Source organism: Somniosus microcephalus, chromosome 6 (genome assembly GCF_052327205.1).
Source record: "Somniosus microcephalus isolate GS21.2 chromosome 6, FLI_Smic_1.0, whole genome shotgun sequence".
NCBI lineage: Eukaryota > Metazoa > Chordata > Chondrichthyes > Squaliformes > Somniosidae > Somniosus > Somniosus microcephalus.
In genome coordinates this window covers 142,834,557-142,861,976 of record NC_140992.1, presented here as the reverse complement: position 1 = coordinate 142,861,976, position 27,420 = coordinate 142,834,557, and the positions used below count along the sequence as shown (strand labels likewise).

General features: G+C 48.0%; 1 protein-coding gene across 1 annotated transcript in view; it reads left to right on the top strand.

Moving 5' to 3' along the window:
* Positions 1 to 27,420, top strand: part of LOC147116113 (kyphoscoliosis peptidase-like) — a 60,823-nt gene that overhangs the window by 11,712 nt on the left and 21,691 nt on the right. Inside the window, exon 2 of the mRNA XM_085990883.1 lies at positions 18,703 to 18,820. Coding sequence (XP_085847009.1) covers positions 18,703 to 18,820 — 118 coding nt within the window. The remainder of the gene's footprint in view (positions 1 to 18,702; positions 18,821 to 27,420) is intronic.

The window sequence follows — 27,420 nt, the reverse complement described above, 5'->3', positions numbered from 1 at the left end:
GTAGCCCTTGTCCCCAATAAGCCATCCCCTTGGTGGAGACTGTGCCTCGAACATGTCAGCCACAGTAGTCTGGCGCAGGATAAATGCATTGTGGCTGCTTCCTGGAAAGCGGGCATTGACAGCTAGGATGCGCTGCCTGTGGTCACACACCAGCTGTACATTGAGGGAATGGTAGCCCTTCCGGTTGCGGTAATCCTCGGCATTGTCGATAGGTGCCCGCATAGCCACATGCGTGCAGTCAATGGCGCCCTGCACCATGGGGAAGTCGGCGATCCTGGCAAATCCGACTGCACGCTGCTCCTGCCTCTCTAGGGTCATGGGGAAGGAGATGAATTGGTGTCTCCTTGCGAAAAGGGCATCGGTGACCTGCCGGATGCAGCGATGCATGGCGAACTGGGAGATGTTCGCTATGTCCCCAGCAGCGGCTTGGAAGGGGCCGCTTGCATAAAAGTTCAGAGCCACCGTGACCTTCACTTCCACCGACAGAGACGTCCTGCACATCAGCTGTGGACGCAGATCTCTGTGAAGCAGCTGGCAGATCTCTGCAACCACCTCCCTTCTGAAGCGCAGCCTCTTAACACAATGCGCGGCAGTCATGGTGAGATAGGACACCTGCTGCCGGTATTCCCTGAGTGGGTAAGGCCTACGTTGCTGACGCCTGATGGCCCCTCTGCGTCTAGGCATGGCTGGCCCTCTCACACAGCGTCTGCGAGCCCTTCGCACATAATGCTAGAACTGAGGGTTGGAACCCCATGCAGCCCCCATAATAAACTTGCAAACAGTGAAATCACAATGAGTCTAATTTCAAAGCTCTGGCCAGAAGCCAAAAATACCTCTCCTATGTTGTCCCAAATCAGTAAGGTCTGTTCCTTGGTCTCTGTCCAGAAATCCAAAGCACTAAAGTCATTGCAGCAAAATGGCTGGCCTTTATAGTTCAGTCTAAGTGCCCTTTAATTAGCGCTCCCCGAGGCCCGCAGGGCCTCTGCTGCGTTCCAGTTCACAGTTCTTAACAGCGCCACGCCCACATTGGGCGGGCGCCACTGAATTTCCGGTTTGGGGCGCACAAACAGCGTTGCACGACGAAATGACGTCATAAGCTGCGCGCGCAGCTGAGCGGGCGCAAACACTTTGCGTCGGCGCTAAATGTCAACTGAAGTTGGGCGTAGGCGCAGATCGGCCTGCGCCCGGGCGCTAAGTGCCTAGCGCTGGAAATCTACCCCTCTTATGGCGTTAACGGCTGGCGAACGCAACTGAATTTCTAGGCCATTGTGTTTTATAGCAAATTGGTGGTTTTCATGGTCATTTTTCTGGTGCCAGCCCATAAATTACCTGATTTATTGAATTCAGTTTCATGCTTGCCCTGGTGGGACTTTTAACTCATAACCACTGGTTTGCTAGTTCAGTACCAGAACCACAGTACTACCATGATCCCGATAAGCAAGCAGTCAGGAATTTAGTAGGTGCTGGCAGGAGCCAAGAGGTTTGGTTTTGCTAAAGTCCAGCATTGAGGTGGCGTTGGACAGAAGTTTGTTTTCTGTAATTAATACTTGTGTGAAGTAAGTATGAGGAGTTTGTTTCTTGTGAGCATGTGGTGCCAGTGGGAGTTCAGGCTCCCACCATCTACATTTTTAGGTTAGACAGTTAGACACAGAGGGCTGGAAGTACAGGGAACCCCTGTGATGTGCGTGGAGAACAATATGTGGACCATCATGGATCTGTGTGTCCAAGGGCAGTACATCTGTACTGTCAGAAAATTGAGTCTCTGGAGCAGAAGATCTCTGTTGTCAAGGAGCAATTCACCACACTTTGAAGCAGGGAGGATGCGGGGTTTCTGAATTATACTCTCCAGAATGCATGATTGAACACTACCTAATACACAAGTGGCATTGTTAGGCAGTTCAGGACACAGGAATAGTGTAGAAAGAGACATATGGGTGATCATCCATAGGGGCAGCAGAAGGAGACATGATTCACAGGGGCAGGGGACCCTTCAGTTACTGGAACTATCCAATAGATACTTTGGCCGTGAATTTAATGGAGGAGGCAGGATGGGGGCGGGAGAGCTGGTTTCCGGGTTCTAGTCCCGCTCCCAGCTGTAGCCGCTCCGTAGATGTGATTTTCCCTTGATTTGTTTGGCCTTGTTAAGCCTGCCCTGCAGGCTTCCCGGCCAATTAACAGGAAGCGGGTCTGATGACGTCATTAGATGATGCATCATCTGCCGGTTTCCTTAAAGGGACCATGTCCACATGGAGTTTGACAGTTGTTCTGTCAGTGTTTGACAGCATTGAGGTGCTGCAAACACTGACAAGCACAGCACAAAGGTGAACTCTTGCTTCCAGGCTCTCCAATGACCTCCACCATATGTTTATGGAGGGAGTCACTGCACGCAGGGAGGTTCTCTTCCCTTTCGAGACCTCCCCAGGACACCAACGCAGCCTGGTTGCACATTGCACAGGAGGGCACAAACAGGGATGTTGTCAGGGGTCCCTGGCTGCAGTGGCAGCAACCTTTCAATGATCTCAGTGGATCACGAAACGTTACTGCAAAGCCACACTCAAACTCACCCTGCTGTGTCACTCAACACATCCCCATCACTCGGCCTTCCATACCCTTCTCCCGCACGTCCTTACTCACACCAACTTACCTTGCACCTCCACTCATCCCTCTCTATCTACTTTATCACTTCCCCATCTCACTAGCTACCCCTCACACTCACCCTCATCCTACTGCAAGCATATCAACTAACAACACACAAGGGTAGGCACTTAAGTGGTTTAGCCAATGTCCATGTGAAGTTTCTGGTAATGTGTTGTCATACAGTGAAATCTATTTTTCCAAAGTGCCCCTTATTGGACAGATCTGAGCAGACCTTGAGAAGCGTCTTACTGAGTTCCAGTGAATGGTGAGACATAACTTCCACCTCCCCCCCACCCCCGCTATAGTGATGAGTCTGCATGGAATGGCATGGACAGTAAAGGGGTGCTTCACGGTGCTGGTGTGGGATGGTAACTTAGCGCATCATGTGGCAGCCAGGGTTTACAGCCTCAAGTGAAGAAAATCTGGCCATGGTGATGCCATCGCTGGCCTCCCGGGCAGCAATGTTGTCGGGCTGATGCCCTATGTCCAGTACAGCATCAGGTGATGGCGGAGAGGTTGGTGATGTTGTTGGTGATGTTGTTGGTGATGTTGGTGTACCTGGTGATGTTGGTGTTCAGCTGATCGTGGAAGGATTCAGACGACCAAGGTCTGATTGTTTCAATGGCTCCGATGTTGCTGCAATAGATGGCAGCTGCAGGTGAGATGACAGAAGCGATCTGTTGTAAGATTCGCGAAATTTTCATTAAATAATCATGTAGGAAATTAGGGTTAATAAAACAGTTTTATTGACCAAAAGAAGCTTGTACAGAGAAACCTTTGATAAAAGGGCACACAAAATGGCCACCAGACCTCGTGACCAGCTTCTGGGACCATTTGAATTTCTGTTACTGCAAGCCAGACAGGCTTGTGGATTGAGGACATTAAAAGCCCGTGAAAACCAGTTTCGGGAAGCCGAAACTCATGGACCTGAGTATACATATTGATTAGATTATAAGTACAGGACAGATTTGGGTAGCAGGATGAGACCCATCAAGAAATGGGCGGACAATTGAACGAACACTTTAACCCATTTACTGTGCAAAGAGAAGCCGTTTAACAGCCATCAAGGGCAATCTCCAGACCGATCAATATACAAACCAAGTTACGGTGACAAAGCAAAGACATTATCGGCCCAGGAAGGCCAGTTAAGCTATCACCGACTCCCGTTATGAAGACAAAACACCCCTGCAGAGAGTTCTGCCCGCCAAAATTATTACAAAGACAGGACTATGATTTGGCGGGAGATAAGAATGTCCCAAAAAGGTATAACTGTGGATTGAAAAGGTCCATCAGTAGCTTCGGAACTTGTACGGTACTGCTTCTTCAACTTCTTCGGTAAGACGCTTCAAGACCATCAGAGACCTTCACACAGCACTTCGGTTCGGAACGTGTTCGGTGTTCGGGCAGGCAAGGCCCGGCCACGACGAGAAGACGACGAGAAGATTTCGGCTTGGAAGCCAGCTCGGCCAGGCAAGGCCCGGCCATGACGGGAAGACGACGAGGGTGGCCTGGGTACTTTTGTCGGGAGATCATCGACGACCCAGGCCGAAGAAGAAGACACCCTGTACTCCAGCTCTGCTCCAAATCAGAAGGACATTATGACTGTATAAAGAAAGCAATTTGGGACCAGCGTCCCGCCCCGGGGAAGACCATCGGGAGATCGACGACCCAGGCCGGAGAAGAAGACACTCAGGGCCCGGCACTCCAGTGTCTCAACATCACATCGGCGAGCGCTCATCGCAGGAGAACCAAGAGGAAAACAAGCTGCACCAGAACCTTCCAAACCCACGTGACGACGGAAAGCTGTGTCGAAAGGCTGCAAACCCCTTTTCGAAATTCTTAAAGTGGTGAGCATGATCCCGAGTTCCTCAAATCGAAACTTAGTTAGGTCTAGGGGAGGGGGTTAAGGGTAATTGTAATGTGTTACCCCTTTTACGATGTGCCGTGTGTTCCCCATTTCTATAGAGTTAAGTTTATAGATGTGTGCATGCTTGTAGTTGCTTTAATCTGTGCATATGACATGTATTTTATAATGCTGCAAACTGTTTAATAAAGGCATCCATTTCGTGCTATTCGACCTGGTCTATTGAGTTTTTCTGCACTACAGCTCCCTGCACCTAAGTCCAAGGTCGAGAACCGTAGGGGCGAGTGGGTCGAACCACTCATGGGTAATTATTGCAAGAAGCCTGGCAGGAGACCAGAGCAAGCAAGAGAAACCCCCTACAGAGATGGCGACCGCAGCAGGACCTTGGCAATCTCTGTAGGGGGTTTCTCTTGCTTGCTCTGGTCTCCTGCCAGGCTTCTTGCAATAATTACCCGTGAGTGGTTCGACCCACTCGCCCCTACGGTTCTCGACCTTGGACTTAGGTGCAGGGAGCTGTAGTGCAGAAAAACTCAATAGACCAGGTCGAATAGCACGAAATGGATGCCTTTATTGAACAGTTTGCAGCATGATAAAATACATGTCATATGCACAGATTAAAGCAACTACAAGCATGCACAGATCTATAAACTTAACTCTATAGAAATGGGGAACACACGGCACATCGTAAAAGGGGTAACACATTACAATTACCTTTAACCCCCTCCCCTAGACCTAACTAAGTTTCGATTTGAGGAACTCGGGATCATGCTCACCACTTTAAGAATTTCGAAAAGGGGTTTGCAGCCTTTCGACACAGCTTTCCGTCGTCACGTGGGTTTGGAAGGTTCTGGTGCAGCTTGTTTTCCTCTTGGTTCTCCTGCGATGAGCGCTCGCCGATGTGATGTTGAGACACTGGAGTGCCGGGCCCTGAGTGTCTTCTTCTCTGGCCTGGGTCATCGATCTCCCGATGGTCTTCCCCGGGGCGGGACGCTGATCCCAAATTGCTTTCTTTATACAGTCATAATGTCCTTCTGATTTGGAGCAGAGCTGGAGTACAGGGTGTCTTCTTCTTCGGCCTGGGTCGTCGATGATCTCCCGACAAAAGTACCCAGGCCACCCTCGTCGTCTTCCCGTCGTGGCCGGGCCTTGCCTGGCCGAGCTGGCTTCCAAGCCGAAATCTTCTCGTCGTCTTCTCGTCGTGGCCGGGCCTTGCCTGCCCGAACACCGAACACGTTCCGAACCGAAGTGCTGTGTGAAGGTCTCTGATGGTCTTGAAACGTCTTACCGAAGAAGTTGAAGAAGCAGTACCGTACAAGTTCCGAAGCTACTGATGGACCTTTTCAATCCACAGTTATACCTTTTTGGGACATTCTTATCTCCCGCCAAATCATAGTCCTGTCTTTGTAATAATTTTGGCGGGCAGAACTCTCTGCAGGGGTGTTTTGTCTTCATAACGGGAGTCGGTGATAGCTTAACTGGCCTTCCTGGGCCGATAATGTCTTTGCTTTGTCACCGTAACTTGGTTTGTATATTGATCGGTCTGGAGATTGCCCTTGATGGCTGTTAAACGGCTTCTCTTTGTACAGTAAATGGGTTAAAGTGTTCGTTCAATTGTCCGCCCATTTCTTGATGGGTCTCATCCTGCTACCCAAATTTGTCCTGTACTTATAATCTAATCAATATGTATACTCAGGTCCATGAGTTTCGGCTTCCCAAAACTGGTTTTCGCGGGCTTTAATGTCCTCAATCCACATGCCTGTCTGGCTTGCAGTAACAGAAATTCAAATGGTCCCAGAAGCTGGTCACGAGGTCTGGCGGCCATTTTGTGTGCCCTTTTATCAAAGGTTTCTCTGTACAAGCTTCTTTTGGTCAATAAAGCTGTTTTATTAACCCTAATTTCCTGCGTGATTATTTAATGAAAATTTCGCGAATCTTACACTGTCAATGGTGAGAGAGGTTCTCCCAATGAGGTGGCACTGGACATACAGTTGGATCTAAAAACTTGTAAGCTAAAGAAATTTCTATATGTATTAAAAATGCAGTAACCAACATTTTCTGTGCTCTGAAACTCACCACCTGCAACATGGCATTCTTGACACCACTTCTGCAGCTGTCAGCTTTTCACAAACTTCAGACCAGACTCAAAACACGCCAGGTTGAGCTGGCGTGTTCCCCAAACAGCGGGTAACCAATGGGGGAGAAGGTAAAATTAGAAGTAAGCCTCAAAATAGTCTTAAATTGGCTCTTAACAAGCCATTTAACAATCTGAATTGTCTCCCCCGCCGTTTGGTGTCGGGTCAGTTCTCCGCTGACACACCCGACACCTGGGAGACTCGCGTGGAGGCGGGTTGACAGTGGGTTTCCTACCTGCTGTCACTTTGCTATTTTGACAGCGGACCCGCCTCCAAACCCGCCCTTTGAGCACTATTAAATTTGTGGCCTAAAGTGTTGGACAAGTATGAGATGGACAATGACAGTGACTCAGAGGAGAATGGTCCTGAGCAACATGTGGCAACGGAAAGCAAGCAACTGCCCAGCAGGTAGACTACAAGAATGTCACCAACAAAAAAAGGCAGGAAGCGGTCGCCTTTAAATAGCGCTCCCCCAGTCCCTTTCTGACTGCTAAACACACCCCTCAACCTGTCGTTGCTAGCGATAGGCGGTAAGGCAGGGGGCGCCACTTAATATTCGGTCCGGGGCGCTACCAGGGCATTGCACACTCGACTGACATCACGATTTGCTGGTGCTAACGGGAGGCGCAAACCAACTGAATATTTCCCCCAATATTCCTGGTTATGATATTTTCAGAAGCGATGGGGAGAGGAAAGGGGGTGGGGTAGCAATGTTTGTGAAGGATTCTATCACAGTTTCTAGGGCACAAAAATGTTGTGGGGGTTAAAATAGGAGAACAATTCGGAAATAGCAATCACAACATAGGTTCAATGTTAGAATAGAAATAGATACTGAAGTGTCAAAGACAAGGGTTCTGGACTGAAACGAAAGTTCAGGGAGATAAGAAGGGATGTGGCTCCAAATAACTCTCTGTAAGGTAATACATAGTCGGCTAGAAATTCATTATAGCCAAGGAATGGGCAGTGTCAGTAGAAAAGTTGGAGAATTAGCGCCAGGCGCTAATACTTTAATCTGCACGCAAAATTCGTGCTCACTGCTCAAAAAAATTATTGGAGTCCTAATTTAAGTCTTAAAGCCCAAGCTCATTGGGGTTACACTGAAAGGGTGGTCCAATATCAGGTGCAGTCTTATCGCAAATTACGATTGCCACAGGCTTTTTTCAGTACTTAAAGGGGAGGTTCATTGATGCTGCAGAACCTCATTCTCAGCACTGCTAGCTGTGCAGCTGCCTCAGCAAACAGAAGCAGAACAAGGAGAAGGGGCTGGAGGACTGAAGCAGGTGTGCTCATGGCAGATCCTCACTCCAGGGAGAGAGCCCGCAGATTCTGCGATGAAGCATTGGAGGCATTGGTTTTCACTGTGGAGAGACGGAGGGCGGAGCTCTATCCGGCAAGTGGCAGGAGGCCCTCGCCACAGGTCTTCCGCACCATGTGGAGGGAATTGCAGGAAGGAATTTAATGACCTCACTCAGGGTGAGTGAATGCTTCAACAAATGTTACACACCACCATCAGAACCATAATCTTCACACACTGCCGAACCTACCAACACTCACACTCACATCTCACACCTTGCACACAATGACAGCTATTCAACTATGACAGGCACCTCACCCAAACACATTGCTCCACACTCACACACTTTCCTTTCTCTTGCAGGCCAAGGTGGCTCACAACAGGAAGGAGCAGGAGCGCGCAGGTGGGGACAAGCTGACACTCAACCACTGTCTGCGCTGGAGAATCGAGTGCTGCAGGTTATTGGGCACCAGATGGTGGGCGTTGACCCCCTTGGGGACAACATCGGTGTGTTTCTTCCTACTCCTTCTTCTCACATCCCACTTCCCCCTCACCCCACAAGCGTTTTGCACTTTCCAGCTAATCATGCTGTCTCCATGCATTTCTCCCTTCCTGCCCCCTCTCCTCACCTTAACCCGACTCTTGTGCCTTTATGCTTTCAGATAATCAGCAAGCACCTGAGCAGCCTGTCCCTGATGGCAAGGTAGAGAGTGAAGTGGGAGAAGAGGAGGAGGAAGAATATACCGCATCACTGCATCTCTCACCCACAGACACCAGCTCAGATACTGGCACTACGCGTTCTTTAAAGGCTAGTATAATAGCAGGATCTGCACAGGTCTCATGCACAGCTCTCATGCAGTCTCAGCTTGATACCACGCAAGCTCTGACTGCAGCCATCGTGGCTGGGTCTACCACCATTTCCCGGGGCTTTCACGGTGTCGCAGCAGGCCAGCAATCTGTGCTCCAACAGATTGCTAGGGATTCTGAGGTGCTGCCCCGGGGGGAGTGGCAGTGGGTCAGTGGAGCAGGAACCTGCTGTCCTCTCTAAGGATGACAGCATTGCTGCTCCCACCGCTGCCACTCAGCCATTGCCCTTGTCGCTGCCTGTCACCCAGCCCGCACAGACTGCTGCCGCCCATGCTGAGGTGGTGCAGTCTACAGCCGGGCCTTCCAGACCCAGAGCTGGTCAAGGGCATCCTGCAAGGCCATCTGAAGTCTCCCGCATGGACACCCAGCAGCCTTCCACCAGCTGTACTGCAGCCACTGGGCCCACACTTTGTAGGAGCACTAGAGTAGGCAAAGGCACATTAACAAGAGGCACTAAGGGATTGCACAAGGGTGAAATATTAATGTTTTTGGTGTAAATATGTGTTCAGGGATTTTTGATAAATGTATTAATTCAGTTTGGATTCTTTTGTGGTTTGTCTTATTTCAGTGTGCGCTGTGATATGGCCTGCGACAGCGATGGAATAATGAGGATGTGGTGAGCAACGAGGATCTGGGGTTTAATTCATTCAAACCGCAGTCTGATGAGGCAGTCACGGGCCACCCTTCCGGAAGGCCGATTGAGTGGCTGCCTCCTCTCTCGCTCCTGTTCCTCCTCCTCCTCGTCTTCCTCCTCATCTTCCTCTTCCTCCTCGTCCTCCTTCTCCTCCTCCTATCCCTCTTCCTCCTCCTGAGGTGGTCCCACAATCCCTGGTGGCAAGGGCTGTGCCCTCATGATGGCCAAGTTGTGGAGCATGCAGCACACCACCACGAAATGGGACACCCGCTCAGCCGAGTACTAGAGAGCTCCTCCCGAGCGGTCAAGGCAGTGGAACCATTGCTTCAACAGGCTGATGGTCTGCTCGATGATGTTCCTGGTGGCAGCGTGGCTCTCATTATATGAGTGCTGGGCAGGAGTGCTGGGGTTGCGGAGGGGAGTCATGAGCCAGCTGGAGAGTGAATAGCTTTTGTCTCCGAACAGCCAGCCGTGAGCTTGACATGGTGGCTGGAAGAGTGCTGGAACACCGGTCTGGCGCAGGTTGAAGGTAGTCAGGATAGCAGCCATTGATGGTGAGGATTTGCTGTCTGTGGTCACACACCAACTGCACATTAAGTGAGTGGTAGCCTTTGCGGTTACAGAAGATCTCAGGATTATTATACAGTGCCCGCAAAGCCACATGGGTGCGGTGAATGGTGCCCTGCACCATGGGGAATCCCGCTATCCTGGCAAAACCATATGCACGCTCGTCCTGTTTCTCTCTGGTGATTGGGAAACTAATGTAGTCCCTTCTCCTGCTGTAGAGAGCCTCAGTGACCTCCCAGATGCAGCGATGGATGGTGAACTGTGAGACGTTAGCTGTGTCTCCTGTTGCCGACAGGAAGGATCTGCTAGTGAAGAAATTGAGGGCCATAGTGACCTTGACTGCCACTGAGAGAGCCGTGGTCGCCCTGGTCTGTGGCTCGAGATCTGGTTGCAGGAGGTGGCAGAGTTCTGTGACCATCTCCTTGGTAAAGCGAAGCCTTCTAATACATTGCTCCTCGCTTAATTGAAGGTAGGAGAAGTGCTCTCAGAACACCCTCAGAGGGTAAAGCCTCCTGTTGTGAGTCCTGATGGCCCGCCTCCTCCCCCTGTGCACATGTTCACGTCTTTCTCATTGCCTACGCTCCCTCCACCGTAGATCCTGGAGGGCGAGGTCGACTGCCAGTACAGCCCCCATTAATGTTACCAAGTGCAGCAGTTTGATTCTTTGAAGAATAAATGTAGCTACTTTTTAGTTGCCACAACACTCCTGATACAAAAGAACCTTGAAATTACTGAATGAAACTGTTGGACTATGTGAAACTGACAACCACTGAAATTGCACTAACCTGACAGCTGCGAGTCATTACTGATGATCCCTTTAAATAACGTCCCTGGAGCCAACTTCCTGGTGTTTCATGCCAGCTCTCCCTGTCGGTGTTTACTCCAGGCGCTAAGGTAGGTGGCGTAAATCAATTTAGCAAATCAGGCATTGCACACTCACTGACGTCACGATCCACCAACCATTGACGTTCCTGGAGATAACTCTTACCGGTGGCACTACGGGGTGCTGGGATTTGGTGTGCGGCGCTGGATTTGCCTCGCCCCAGTGATACTGTTCGAGCGCCCCGTTAGTACCATCTGCTGATGCTAACGGGAGGTGCTAAGTGGACAAATTTTTCCCCCAGAGAGAGAAAAACAAGGAATGAGAGTATACAGTGAGTGAAAACACACGGAGGTGTTGATGAACAGATAGACCTTTTGGTTCAAATACATAATCCCCTGAAAAGACAAGGGCAAGTGAATAAAGCCATAAAATTGTCAATAGAAACTTAGGTTTTATAAATCAAGCCATAGAGCACAAGCATAAAGAAATAATAATAAATTGGTACAAAACATTGTTTGGATCACAGTTAGAATACGGTGTGCAGTTTGGGTGCCCCATTAGAGAAAGGATATTAAAGCCATAGAGAGTGTACAGCGCAGATTCACCAGGATGAGGCCAGGGATGGGAAACTATAGTTAAGAGGAAAGTCTTGAGATACTGGAGCAAGGAATAAGAAAATATTTAATAGAGGTTTTTAAAATTATGAAATGTTTCAATAGAGTGAATGGAGAAACACTATTTCCTCTGGTTGGGGTGTCAGTGATTCAAGGTCATCAATTTTAAACTAACAGAGTGAGGAGAGTGGTTCGGAGAAATGTCTTTATACAGATGGTGATTGGAACATGGAATGCTCTGCCACAGGGAGTGGCTGATGCAGAGACTATTGCACCTTTTAAGGGAAAATTGGATAAATATTTGAAGTGGAAAAAGATACAGGACTATGAGGAGAAAGTGGAGCAGGAGGATTAGCTTTTGATTACTTGAGCAAAGAGCCAGCACAGACACAATGGGCTGAATGGCCTCCTTCTGTGTTGTAATCTTCTATTGTTCTAATTTATATAACAACAACAACTTACATTTACATGGCACATTTAATGTATCCAAATGTTAATAACTAGAAATGTATTGCAGTGCACAATCAGCCTTGTTAACAAATTTATTCTAGCTACATACTTTCAGTCAATTGTTTCTGGTCACATCGACTCCTGATGGACACCTGCACTGTATCCATGTTTCATTTACCAGTGTGCGTTGCCATATATTCTTAGCAAGTCCAGAGCACTTTCAAATGCCCCTGAACCTGATCACTTGTCACAAAACTAAGTGTCATTAACAAGTTGATAAACATTACCAATGTACTATATTTTATGTAATATATTATAATAACAGTAGTCTAGCATGCATTTCTTGTCTGTCATAAGATCAGAAGTGGGGATGTTCGCTGATGATTGCACAGTTTTCAGTTCCATTCACAGCTCTTCAGATAATGAAGCAGTCCATGCCCGCATGTAGCAAGACCTGGACAAGATTCAGGCTTGGGCTGATAAGTGCCAAGTAACATTCGCACCACACAAGTGTCAGGCATGACCATCTCCAACAATAGAGAGTCTAACCACCTCCCCTTGATATTCAATGGCATTACCATCACCGAATCAACATCTTGGGGGTCACAATTGACCAGTAACTTAACTGGACCAGCCACATAAATACTGTGGCTACAAGAGCAGGTCAGAGGCTGGGTATTCTAGAGTGAGTGACGCACCTCCTGACTCCCAAAGCCCTTCCACCACCGACAAGGTACAAGTCAGGAGTGTGATGGAATACTCTCCACTTGCCTGGATGAGTGCAGCTCCAACAACACTCAAGAAGCTCGACACCATCCAGGGCAAAGCAGCCCGCTTGATTGGCACCCCATCCACCACCTCCTTCCATCACACTCAAAGAATCAAATGCAAATTTCTCTGCCAACTTAAAAAAGTGGAGAGAGTTCATTCGACACAGGAGCCAGTATATCTGTAACCTCTAAATGTCCTTAAAATCACACTTAAATTAAAAACAAAGCCAAAGTTGTAACCTGCAGCCTGAGGAACAATTAAACTCTGACCTCACTCAATGTTTACTTAACAGTAGTTAGACTTTTTCTTAAAGGGACGCAGCTTCACTTTAGCAGCAAAATAAGACATTCTCCATTACATAACATGACCCTTATGTGCATCATTCCACTTATGAGCAAGGGCATGGGAAAGCATCATATATATCATCTATATACATATTTTAATGCATAATGTTATTCAAATATTTTATAAATAATATGATCAGAGAATACAGAACATATTTCTTGTGATGTAAGCAGAATGTTCAATGACAAACCACTGACTATGGAATTTATCACCTGCTCAAGTTCTGAAATGGATTAGAATCCCACTCCTGGACTGGAGCACATCATCTAGGCTGGATAGTTCATTACAGTGCTGTGGGAGTGCTGCACTGTCAGCCGTGCCATAGTTCGGAAGAGACATTAAACCATGACCCTGTCTGCCAGTTCAGGTAGATGTTAAAAATCGTATGACAATCTTTGAGGAAGAGCAAGTGTAAAGTCCGCGCCTCAATAATACACGGACTCCGGGAGAACAGTTTAACAGGTACTTTACTAAACAGGAGGGTAACGTCAGACTGAAATACAGAAGCCTGCTAGGGCCTTTTATACAGGGGTGGTCACTGCCGGTACTGCAGTCTAAAACCAGTTCTTCCCTTAAAGGTACATACACAACAATTCCTCCCCTTTTAGATAAACAGTACATAACATTCATTTAACAACTAAATAATAACTAATTACAATTTTCTGGGTACTATATACATCAACTGAAATAATCATTTATAAGTTCAGTCTTTGAGGAGGCTTCCTGATCCTGACTGGATAGCGCCTTTCTCGAGTATCCTGTTCTTGCGGTGGAGTTCATTCTGGTTCATTGTCATTGGTTGGTTTGTCAGCTTCCAATACCACTGCTTCTGAGGTAGACGCAATCTGTACTTCGGGTTGCTTACCAGGTGCACCTGCTCATGGTATGGGTTTGGCTTGTTCCTGTGACTCTAGAATCTGGTCAGCATGGCGTCTCACGATGCTCTCTCCAACGTCCACTGTGTACATTAGTGGTCCCTGCTGTGTGCATATTGTTCCTGGCTGCCATTTTTCTGTTTGGTAGTCACGGGCCAAGACTGGTTGCCCTATCTTGAAGCTCCTGGTTGGCTTCTCATTTATGTGCTGGAATTGCTTATCCTCAACATCTCGTCTTATGTTTGGTTTGAGCAAATCCAGGCGACATCTTAGCCTTCGGTTGAAGAACAGTACGGCTGGAGCTTCGTTGGTGACTGCATGTGTCGCATTCCGGTAAGCAAACAAGAAATGATCCACCTTGTGTTGTAGTGGTATGTCGTCATTATACATTGCCTTTATGGCCTTTTTAAAGGTCTGAACAAACCTCTCAGCCAATCCATTTGTGGCTGGATGGTATGGGGCAGATGTGTAATGTTTCACCCCATTATTCCTCAGAAACCTCTGGAAATCCTCAGACACAAACTGTGGCCCATTGTCGGAGCAAATCTGTTCTGGCAACCCATTCCTGGCGAAGATGGACCTTAGGACTGCAATAGTTTTCTCCGTGGTGGTGGAGGACATTTTAATGACCTCTGGCCATTTCGAATGGGCGTCCACAGCGATTAGAAACATTGAGTCCATAAATGGACCAGCAAAATCAATGTGTACCCGTTGCCATGGAGATGAGGGCCACTCCCATGGATGTAGCGGGGCCTGTGGTGGAGCGTTTTGGACCTTCTGGCATCCTGTGCACCTCTTGGTCATATCCTCGATTTCTTTATCGATTCCCGGCCACCACACAAACACCCTGGCTAGGCTCTTCATTTTTACCCCTCTCAGATGACCCTTGTCAAATCATAGACCCGAGAGAGTGTCAGGTCATTTCGGGTTTCCTTTTCTATACTTGAGTTTGTAACAGGCAAACATTCGACTATGGTCGCATGGAATATCTCAACAGGGTCCACTGCAGGTGCTTCTTCTACCGTAGGCAACGGTAGGCGCAACAGCCCATCAGTATTTCCATGCTGTTTCATACCCTTGTACTCTATGTCGTACTGATGTGCCCCTAGAAAAAGTGACCATCTTTGCAGCCGTTGCGCTGTCATAATCGGAACGCCCTTCTTTGGGTTAAAAATGGAGACCAGGGGCTGATGATCAGTCAGTAGGGTGAATTTCTGCCCGTGCAGATAGTGATTGAACTTCTTCACCCCCCACACCAGGCTGAGGGCCTCCCTGTCAATCTGGGCGTAGTTACGCTCGGCTGAGGTTAGCGAGCGTGACGCAAAGGCTATTGGCCTCTCTGAACCGTCAAGGAATTTGTGTGACAGCACCGCTCCAATGCCATAGGGTGACACATCACATGCCAACCGAATCGGTAGTGTTGGGTTGTAGTGGGCCAATACTTCTTTTGAAGTGATTAGGCATTTACATTCCTGAAAGGCACGCTTACACTCATCACTCCATTTCCATGTTACTCCAGTTTGCAGCAGGGCATTCAGTGGGTGCAGAATTGTAGATAAATTCGGCAAGAACTTATGGTAGTAGTTCACCAACCCGAGGAACGACCTCAGTTGCGACACATTTTCCGGTGCTGGAGCCTTGACTACAGCCTCAATCTTGTCCGGCGACTTATGCAACCCTTCCTCATCAATCATGTGGCCACAATACGAGATTTGTCTCCTGAAGAACTCGCATTTGGGGCGGTTGGCTCGTAGCCCATATTCCTGTAATCTCGTGAGCACCTGCTCCAGGTTGGCAAGGTGTTCACTGTCATTTTTGCCCTTAACCAGGATGTCGTCCAAATAACACTGGGTCCCCGGGAGCAGGACTTGTTCCATCGCCCTCTGCCAAATAGCCAGGGCTGATGCTACCCCGAATACCAGTCGATTGTACTGGTAAAGGCCTTTGTGAGTGTTTATCGTGAGGTATTTTCTAGATGCTTCTTCCACCTCCATTTGTAGATACGCTTGGGCCAGATCAATCTTTGTAAAACATTTCCCTCCAGATAGTGAGGCGAAAATATCTTCTATCCGCGGAAGTGGATATTCTACTGTGTGAAGGACTGGGTTCACAGTCACCTTGAAGTCCCCACAGATGCGAACCTTCTTCGGCTCCCCAGGTGTGCTGCTCAATGCTTTCTTCATTACCGGAACAATGGGAGTGGCCCACTCGTTCCAGTCCACCTTGGACAGCACACCCGAACGCTCCAGACTCTCCAGTTCAGCTTCAACGGCTGGGCGGATCGCGTATGGCACCGGTCTGGCCTTAAAACATTTTGGGGTTGCGTTATCTTCAATCTTTATCGTTGCCTTTACTCTTTTTAGAGTCCCAAGTCCTTGTTGGAACACCTCTTCCGCGTCAGATAGAATTTGTGACAGACGTCCAGGTGCGACGTCATCATGCTTTTTGTCAGTCACAGTTAGCGCCTGAATGGAATGCCAATCCAATTGTATTTTTCGGATCCATTCACGTCCCAATAATGGTGGTCCTCCATCTCGTAGTATATACATATATAGTTTCTGTGTTTCCTTGCCGTTATATTTAACTAGCACCCTTATTTTTCCTCTGGGGTAGACCTTTTGCCCCGTGTATGTCTTCAATACAATGGACGTGTCCTTTAAGGGTATGTGTGAGAATAGCCGCTCATAGTCTCGTCGATTCATGACAGTTAGGGCTGATCCTGTGTCCAATTCCATCTTTACTGGGGACCCTGCTATCATGAGGGTGACCCAAATGGTTCGGTGATCCTCCTTTGTGATCACGTTGTGTAACTTTAGACAACTTAGTCTCCTGCTCCCGGAGTCCTTACTTTACTTTCTTGTACTGTTCCTTAGTAGTTCTTGTAGTGTTGGTTTTCTTTCCCGACCTGCAGACTCTTGCTATGTGTCCCAATTTTCCGCATTGCCTGCATACTTTGTCCTTAAACCAGCAGTCCTTCTGCTCATGGGTTGTTCTGCCGCAGCGATAGCATTTTTCTGCTCCATACGCCATTTCGTTAGCGCTGTATTCTTGTGGTTTCTGTTGTATTTCAGCAGCTCCCCGTGCTGCTGCTTCGTAGGATACTGCCACGCTAAAAGCCTGTTCTCGCGTCAGGTCCTTTTTCGAAAGTAGTCGTTTCTGGGTTCCTTCACTCTGGAGCCCGCAGACAAACTTATCCCATAAGGCATCTGCCAGTCCTGCTCCAAACTAGCAGTGCTTCGATAACTTGCGTAGTTTCGTAAGATAGTCAGCATTGCTCTCATCTTTGTGCTGGTTTCTTTTATGGAACTTGAATCTTTCTGCTATCAGCAGCGGTGTAGGGTTTAGGTGTTCCTGTAAGATATTAACAATCTCCTCAAAACTTTTCTCCATTGGTTTAGCTGGGGTAATTAAATTCAGCAATAGGCCGTACGTACTCGCGCCCATCAAATTCAATAATACCGACGCCCTCTTTCCATCGGCCACCTCATTTGCCTTGCAGTACACTTCAATTCTTTTCACATACGTTGTCCAGTCTTCTACCTCGTTGTCGAAAGCAGTGATACTGCCACTTTTTGGCATCTTGGGTGAATTAAAATGGCGCCTCCCGCGCTTTTTCTTCTTCCCCAATGGAATAAAATGGCGCCTCCCGCGTTTTTCCTTCATCCCCAACGGGATAAAATGGCGCCTCCCATGCTTTTCCTTCTTCCCCTTGCTGCCACACTGCTCCTAGCGTTCTACAGGGTAATGGCGGCGACCCGCAGCTTCGGCGCGTCTCACTTTCCTTCTCCCCATTTATTTTCTCTCCGCTGCCCAGTTCTTGAGCACCGACCGCGCCCTGTGCACTCCACCCTCTGTCTCTCTTTTGTTTTCTTTTCCCGGCGACGCTGTGCGGCCCGTTTTATAGAGCCGCTCGATCGAGCTTGAGCCCGCCGCAGTCCGGAAGGGTCAGCGCACTACCTGCTACCAGCACGATTTGCTGGAACACCTTAACTGGGGAGCCAAGCTCAGCTCTCCACAGCCTCTCCCGCAATTCTCCGAACACCGATGAATCTTTTGGGCGGTTGCCCGCGGTCGACGCCCGTTGCTCAGACTACGACCTCCAAGAAACCTCCTCTCAGGGCGAGATCCCTGTGAGATGATGCAACACTGCAGGTGAGTTCGAACTTACTCGTCGCCACTGTAAAGTCCGCGCCTCAATAATACACGGACTTCGGGAGAACAGTTTAACAGGTACTTTACTGAACAGGAGGGTAACGTCAGACTGAAATACAGAAGCCTGCTAGGGCCTTTTATACAGGGGTGGTCACTGCCGGTACTGCAGTCTAAAACCAGTTCTTCCTTTAAAGGTACATACACAACAGCAAGGAAGCCTCCTAGTTATTTGTCTGATTTGCTGTTGTGGGATCTTGCTGTGTGCTAATTGCTTGCTGTGTCTGTCGATACAAAAGTGTCTGCACATGAAGTGCTTCGTGACATTTCTCAAAGGTGTGATAAGTACTATATCACTGCTAGTCTTAGCTTATTCAAAGGTAAGGGATAAACCTCCATAAATCACTTAAACGTGCTTGTGAGTTCTGAGCTGTTGTCACTTCTGAGGTTAAGTTCCATATTTGACAGTTTGCCATCGAGCATTCTCTTACTCTTTGTGTCTTTCTATACTGATAGCCAGAGATCCAGCTGCCAGTGACAATACTTCAGGTGCTCTTGCCTATTTCTATTTTTAATATTTTCAAACTTCTATGGCACATTGTAGGTGCTGATGGTTTCTATGATGTATTTGATTGTTGAAACCGGAAGAAGTAGTAGCCAATGCTTTAATATGTTTGCAGAATATGATGTGAAGGGATATCACAACAAGGACCTGAAGAGCAATGCGTCCTCAGATGTATTGAAGACCGGAAAAGCAGTTTGTGCTGGATATTCAGGCCTCTTTTGTGAAATGTGCAGGTAACACTTTGTTTCATGTCTATATTTGCTCTTTTTCCCCACCACCCTTCCTTGCCCCTCTCTCTTTCCTGGTCTTTTTGAAATTGCTGTGGACTTTCTTCTTCTTGGTCTGAAGCTCTTGGACCTCCTGACCCTCTTTACCACTTGCTATTTCACCTGGAATTTCCAATAGAGTCGGAGTCATGGTCAGGCCCAGTGGGAGGGTGGACATTCCGTCTCACTGCACTTACAGCAGTGAATCATGGAGCCCACAATTTCTGAGTGTCTTTGAATTGTGCCATGGGATCTTTAACACCTACCTGAGCCGACAGACTTGGCTGAATGTCACATCCAAAGGTCATCACCTCTGACAAGGCAACACTCCCTCAGTGCTACACTGCAGTGTCAGCCTAGATTACATGCTCAAGTGGGATACTCTGACTCAAAGGCAAAAAGTGTTAAGAACTGAGCCAAGCTATTCGGCTATTCAACTATAGGGTATACCAGGAAGCTATAAGGGTTGGAGGAGAAGAGAAATCACAGCACAACCTGATAATGCCCTCACCCTCATCCAGTCCATCAGCAGGGATGGAACTCGATAGTACGATCAGAAGTACAGCCCTGAAGAATGTTTCTTTTCATTAACCAGGGTCGCCAAAGTCAGACCAGAATCAAACCTGCAATCTTCTGGTCTGCATGACTTAGTTTCATACTGGGTAGTTCATTTCCTGACTGAACTATCTGGGGTTTATAATATTACACTCCCTTTCCTCTGTCTTCCCCTTTCCCTTTGACTTGTCTTACACTTCACCATTTCAACTAGAGACTCACCTTTATCAAACTGCCTCATGGGACTCAATTTGAAGCTTTAAATCTTAACAGCTCCAATGTTGAATGCTTAGATTCTATTAATACACCCGCTTCCTTTATATGTCCTGACTCTCCCTCTTTTCAATGCATTAATTTTGCACACCTTTACCTTCAAGTTCTTTGTCCCCTTGCATGCCTCACTGTTTCCTGTTGAAAATTTCCTTTGTGATGAGCCAAGGCCCGATGATATTGAGCAGCTCGGAAGAGAAGATGTGTAGGGGATGCCAAGTTTGGGGTTTAAAAGCATGAAGATTAGAGGAGGAAGGGAAGATTAAGCGAGGTAAGGAGATTCCCAAGCCTTGCAGAATAATAAGTTATTGTAAAACAGTGCACCAAATCTTGATTTCAACACAGTGAGGATGCACATATGATGCTTTATTTGCAGCTTACGAGAATACATTGTTTCAATAAAACACTTAGGGGTAAAAATTGGGTAGCGCCCCGAAAAAGTTAGCGTCCCCGCAGCCGATTTTCCCAGGTAGCGCCCAAAGAGGGAGGAGGAGCGCTACTGGAAGCGCCCCACGTCCCTCTTGGGGCGCTGTGAACCAAAACCACGGTGCGACGTGCCGCAGTGCCAGTACTGTGGTACTGCAGGCCTTCCTCCCCTTAGGGCTAGAAATTTGTATCGGGTGGTGGCCCAAAATTAGCAGTATTGGATCGGCCGCAGTTATACGCAGCACATGATATTCAGTTCCATTGAACTCCAAAAGAGACCAAATGAGCCTGGCTGGATATAGCTGAGGAGGTCAGCAGCAGGGATGTGGTGAGGAGGACCTGAATCTAGTGCAGGAAACAATTCAATGATCTCATGAGATCAGGAAAGGTGAGTACAATGCCACACTGACCCTCATCCTGATGTGTCTGTCACCATATCCCCATCACTCTACCTAACCAAGCCTACTCTTGCACATCATTCCTCACACTGTTAAGTCCGTGAATGATTGAGACACGAACTAGCAGGAGAGAAACAAACAAGTCTTTACTGGTGAAAGGCATAAACGAATCTAAACAACAGAGGCTCTCTAGCGCCTTTTATACAGGGGTGGTCACTGCCGGTACTGCAGTCTGAGACCAGTTATTCTCTTAAAGGTACATACACAACAATTCCTCCCCTTTTAGATAAACAGTACATAACATTCATTTAACAACTAATGATAACGAATTACAATCACAATTACTGTTGCTAGATACATTGGTTAAGTTTAAGCAATTATAAGTTCAGTCTTTGAGGAGGCTTCCTAATTCTGTCTGGATAACGCCTCTTTGGAGTATCAGGTTCTTCTGGCAATGTTGAGTCAGAATCAATGTCGTTGTTTGGTTCATCTGCTTCCAATATTACCGGTTCTGCGGTAGCTGCAATTGGAACGTCGATTTCATTACCAGGTGTATCAGATCGTGGTGTGGAGTTGACGTTTTCCAGTGACTCTAGAATCTGGTCAGCATGGCGTCTTACAATGCTCTCCCCAACGTCCACGGTATACATGAGAGGTCCCTGTCATGTACAAATCGTTCCTGGCTGCCATTTCTCAGTGCGGTAGTCCCGGGCCAAACTGGTTGACCTATCTTAAAACTCCTGGTCGGCCTTTCATTCATATTCTGAAACTGCCTGTTCTCCACATCTCTTTGGACGTTTGGCTTAACCAAATCCAAGGGGCATCGTAGTCTTCGATTGAAGAACATCATGGCTGGAGTTTGGTTGGTAACCACATGTGTCGCATTCCGGTAGGCAAACAAGAAGTTGTCCACCTTGTGTTGTAGGGGTATATCTTCATTACACATTGCCTTGATAGCCTTCTTGAATGTTTGGACAAACCTCTCGGCCAATCCATTAGTGGCTGGATGATATGGGGCAGATGTGTAATGCTTAACACCATTGTTCTTTAAGAACCTCCGGAACTCTTCAGACACAAACTGTGGTCCATTGTCAGAGCAAATCTGTTCAGGCAGCCCATTCCTGGCGAATATGGTTCGTAAAACTGCGATAGTTTTTTCCGTGGTGGTTGAGGACATTTTTATTACCTCTGGCCACTTTGAATGTGCATCCACCGCAATTAAAAACATCGAGTCCATGAAGGGACCAGCAAAATCAATGTGCACCCTTTGCCATGGAGATGAGGGCCACTCCCATGGATGCAGAGGAGCTTGTGGTGGGGCGTTTTGGACCTTCTGGCATCCTGCACAGCTCTTGGTCATCTCTTCGATTTCTCTATCGATTCCCGGCCACCACACAAACGCTCTGGCTAAGCTCTTCATTTTTACCCCACCCAGATGACCCTCATGAAGCTCATTGAGCACTCTATCCGTCAACTTAGGTGGAATTACTACTCTGGATCCACACATCAAGGTTCCTCTGCACACTGACAGCTGTTCTCTTCTTGACAAAAATGCTGGCAGCAGTGGTTCGCCATGTGCTGGCCATCCCTTCACCGTTAAATCATAGACCCGTGATAGTGTCGGGTCATTCCGTGTTTCCTTTTCTATGTTTGCATTCGTCACAGGGAGACATTCGACTATGGTCGAGTGGAATAACTCCATTGGATCCACTGCAAGGTCTTCTTCTTCCACCGTCGGCAACGGTAGGCGTGACAATCCATCAGCATTTCCATACTGTTTAGTTCCCCTGTACTCGATGTCATATTGGTGTGCCCCTAGGAAAAGGGACCATCTCTGCAGCCGTTGTGCTGTCATTATCGGTACGCCCTTCTGAGGGTTGAAAATGGAGACAAGAGGTTGATGATCGGTTAGTAGAGTAAATTTTTGACTGTGCAGATAGTGATTGAACCTCTTCACCCCCCATACTAGGCTGAGGGCCTCTCTGTCAATCTGGGCGTAGTTATGCTCGGCAGAAGTTAACGAGTGTGACGCAAAAGCTATCGGCCTCTCCAAACCATCAAGGAATTTATTTAACAGTACCGCCCCAATGCCGTAGGGAGACGCATCACACGCCAGCCTGATTGGCAGTGCTGGGTTGTAGTGAGCCAATACTTCCTTCGAAGTGATTAAGTCCTTACTCTTCTGAAAAGCACATTTACAATCATCGCTCCATTTCCATGCTACCCCCGTTCGTAGCAGGGCGTTCAGTGGATGCAGAATTGTCGACAAATTCAGCAAAAACTTATGATAGTAATTCACCAACCCGAGGAATTACCTCAGTTGCAACACATTTTCAGGCGCTGGGGCCTTAACAACCACTTCAGTTTTGTCAGGGGACTTATGTAACCCCTCTTCATCAATCACGTGGCCACAATACGATATCTGTTTCTTAAAAAATTCGCACTTGGGGCGGTTGGCTCGCAGCCCATGTTCCCGTAGTCTAGTGAGCACCTGTTCTAGGTTGTTAAGGTGTTCACTGTCATCTTCACCTGTTACAAGGATGTCGTCCAAGTAACACTGAGTCCCCGGAATCCCTTGCAGGACTTGTTCCATCGCTCTTTGCCATATCGCCGGAGCCGATGCTACTCCGAATACCAATCGATGATACTGGTAAAGACCTTTGTGAGTGTTTATCGTGAGATACTTCCTAGAGGACTCTTCAACCTCCACCTGCAAATATGCTTGTGCTAGGTCAATTTTTGTAAAACGCTTCCCTCCAGACAGTGAGGCGAAGATGTCTTCTATCCTTGGAAGAGGATATTGTACTGTGTGAAGGACAGGGTTCACCGTCACCTTGAAATCCCCACAGATGCAAATCTTCCTTGGCTCTCCGGACTTATTGCTTAACGTTTTCTTCATGACAGGAACGATGGGTGTCGCCCACTCGCTCCAGTCGACCTTAGACAACACGCCCGCCTTCTCCAGATTCTCCAGCTCTGCCTCGACAGCTGGACGAATTGCATATGGTACCGGTCTCGCTTTGAAAAACTTGGGAACTGCATTCTCTTCTATTTTTAACGAGGCGGTTACGCCTTTAAGCGTGCCCAGTTCTTGTTGAAATACCTCTTTGGCGTTAGCTAAGATTGTTGACAATCGTCCAGGAGTGATGTCTTCATCTTTTTTACCGTCCACCGTCATTGCATGAATGGAATGCCAATCTAAGTTTATCTTCCTGATCCATTCCCGTCCCAATAACGGTGGTCCACCATTTGGCAGTATGTAGAGATACAATTTCCGTATTTTCTTGCCATTGTATTCGACAGGCACCCTTATTTTTCCTCTGGGGTATACTTTTTGCCCCGTATACGTCGTCAAGACGATGGATGTCTCTCTCAAGGGTATGTGTGAAAATAGCCGTTCATAGTCTCGTCGATTCATGACCGTTAGCGCTGATCCTGTATCCAATTCCATTTTAACTTGGGACCCTGCTATCGTGAGGGTGACCCAAATGGTTCGGTGATCCTCTTTTGCGATTACATTGTGAAGTTTGAGACAGCTTAATCTCCTGTTCTCGGATTCACTATCGCTCATCTGGTCTTCGGAACTACTGTCCGTCATCTTTTGTACTTGTACGGTTCCTTAGTCGCCTTTTTGTTGTCGCTGGTCTTCTTCCCAGACCTACAAACTAGTGCAATGTGTCCAATCTTCCCGCATTGTCTGCATATTTTGTCTTTGGACCAGCAGTCCTTCTGGTCATGGTTAGTTCTGCCGCAGCGATAACATTTTGCAAATCCCCGTGTCATTTCGTGGGTGCCGTATTCCTGTGGTTTTTGTTGAATTTCTGCAGCTCCCCTGGCTGCTGCTTCATACGATACTGCCACGCTGAAAGCCTTATCTAGCGTCAGCTCTTTTTCTGCGAGTAACTTCTTCTGTGTTCCTTCACTCAGGAGTCCACAGACAAATTTGTCCCGTAGGGTATCTGCCAGTCCTGCTCCGAACTGGCAGTGCTTTGATAGCTTGCGTAGTTCCGTAAGATACTCAGCATTGCTCTCATCTTTGTGCTGAGTTCTCCTGTGGAATTTAAATCTTTCTGCTATCAACAGCGGTGCAGGGTTTAAGTGCTCCTGTAGAACAGCAACAATTTCATTAAAACTCTTCGCCTTCGGTTTGGCTGGAGTAATCAGATCCCGCAATAGGCCGTACGTTCTAGCGCCCATTACGTTTAGCAATATTGATGCCTTTTTCCCCTCCGCTATTTCATTTGCCTCAGAATATACCTTGACTCTTTCCACATACGTGGTCCAGTCCCCTAATGTATTATCAAAAGCAGTGATACAGCCAGTCTTCGGCATCTTGCAAATCTAAAATGGTGTCTCCCGCGCTTTGCCTTCTTCCCCGATTTAACAAAATGGCGCCTCCCGCGCTTTGTCTTCTTCCCTGCTGTTGTTAGCGCTGCTTTCCACGGTTTCCTGCACGTTAAATATTAATTTGTTTTCTTTTATTATCTTCCCGTCGTGGAGCGGACCCTCTGGGACACTTCCCTCCCTCTTCTGAGGTCCGAATGCTGCCCAGCTTTGAAACACCAGCCGCGCCCTGTATGCTCCACCCTCTCTCTCCTTGCTTCCCGACTCGCTGCCCGGCCCCGTTGAAAGGCCACCCGATCGAGCTTCAGCCCGCCGCAGCCCAGGAAGGATCAGAGCACTACCTGCCACCAGCCCGATTAGCTGGGAAACCACGGACCGAGGAACCCAGCCTGGCTCTGGACAGTCTCTCCTGCAAGTTTTGAACTCGATGATTGACGGTCGACGCTCGTTTCTCGAGTTTCAATGGCCTATTTTTTTTTTTTCTTTCTTCTGGCTCCGACCTTCAACAACGTCGTCGGAGCTGCTGCTGAGTTGCAGGTAAGTTCGTTTCTAACTCGTCGCCAGTGTTAAGTCCGTGAATGATTGAGACACGGACTAGCAGGAGAGAAACAAACAAGTCTTTACTGGTGAAAGGCATAAACGAATCTAAACAACAGAGGCTCTCTAGCACCTTTTATACAGGGGTGGTCACTGCCGGTACTGTAGTCTGAGACCAGTTATTCTCTTAAAGGTACATACACAACACACACCAACACACCTTCCAAGTCCACCCATCCCTCTCTCTCTATGTACATACTCACATCCCCTTCTGACTAACCCCCCTGACACTCACCCTCATCCTAATACAATCATAGCAAGTAACACCACAGAAGGAGGTCATTTGCCATTGGCACCCCACTCCCTCATAGTCACCCTCTACAGATGTAACCCATCCATTCCTTACACTCATTCCATCACTCTCACTCAAAGTTCTCCTCTTTCCCTCCTTGCATGAGAAAAGAGCCCAGAACATGCGGGAGAGACAGAGAACCGGAGGTGGCCCTCCAGTCTTCACCCAACTAACACCAGCAGAGGAAGGGCTCTGGAGATCTCAGGAGTTGGAGAGATGCTGGCGGTAGGAGACGGAGAGAGGAGGACATCCCAGCATCCTGGTGACAGAATCACATCTCATACAGCCACATGGCAAACAACAGTCACCCATATGATGACTGATGTCAGCAGCCAGTGAAATGTCATCATGTGCATAATGGTAACGTTACCCATTCTTATTATAACACTTTTAAATCATCCCTTTACTCTCCCATAGGTCTATCAAGTGCCCCCCACTGTCTAGCTGGAGGAGGAAGATGACTCCTCAGAGGAGCCTCCAGCCTCTGAGGGCGCACCGTCACCAGACTCGAGCGCACCCAGCACCAGCGCAGATACACACACCTCGGTGGGTCCTGTGTGCCATAGATTAGAGTTGTCACCTGGTGTCTTACAATTCACAAGTGAGCAAGAGCAGATGATGTTAACAGGGACATCAGTGGAGACTCCTCGCCGGAGGGTGCAGGACGCTCCAAGCTCTGCTCAACTGCATACAGATGCTGAGCCTCTGGGACCATCGAGAAATAGGGTGATCTTGGAGGTGTAGCAACAAGTGCATTAGGCTGTGGCATCTTTTGCAGCCACGATATCTGCAAATGTGCAGAGAATGGTGGAGTCAATCTCCAACATGAGCACCACCATGTCGCAGGCGATGGCGATGATGTGCTGTTCCATGGAAAGGATGGTCACCTGCATGGAGCAGCAAATGTGCCAGTCACATGAGCACATGCTCACTGTGGACAACATATGGCAGGCGCTCATAGACCTCCTCACTAGGAGGGATATAAACATAGACGTGGGTCCTCATGGCCTCACTGCGGTGCAGGAAGGTGCTCTCCATCTCTTTGCTCGCAGGGAAGTGCAGGTGACCCATGAGAGGGATGATGCTGAGAGGGGACATTGAAATGGGGGCTCTTCTCAAAGCGCACCCACATCTCCCCCATTGTTTGCCCCTCAGCCAGATTCATGCTTCCTTGGATCCTGATTGCTGAGTCGGCCCCTGTACCGTTGCAGGAGGAGCAGACTTTGGCGGGGCCATCACAGGCTCCAAGACCCAGAGAATGTCCACCAAAAGTGTCTAAGCAGTCGCAGCAGGGAAGTGAGCAGCCTGCCTCTACCTCTGCTGAAGCCACAGGGGTTGCACCTCGTAGAAGCACTCGGAAAAGAAAAAAGACACAATCCTAGATGCACAAGGGTGTATGAAAAAATGTTAATATTAAGTTTCAGTTATTTTGATGACACACATAAATGTTTTTCTTTGCACCACTTTCCGGTCTTGTCCATTTTTGCCTGCTACCTTGGAAGTGGCCTTGTCACTTGGAGTGAATGGTGAGACATTACTTAACCTTGAACACTGGGGCTTTGGGAGAGAGGAATGGCTTGGTCATTGTAGGAATACTTTATGGTGTTGTTGGGGGGGCGGGGAACTTAGTACAGCATGTGGCAGCCATGTGGCTGCATTGGAGCAAGTTAAGTAAATCTGGCCAT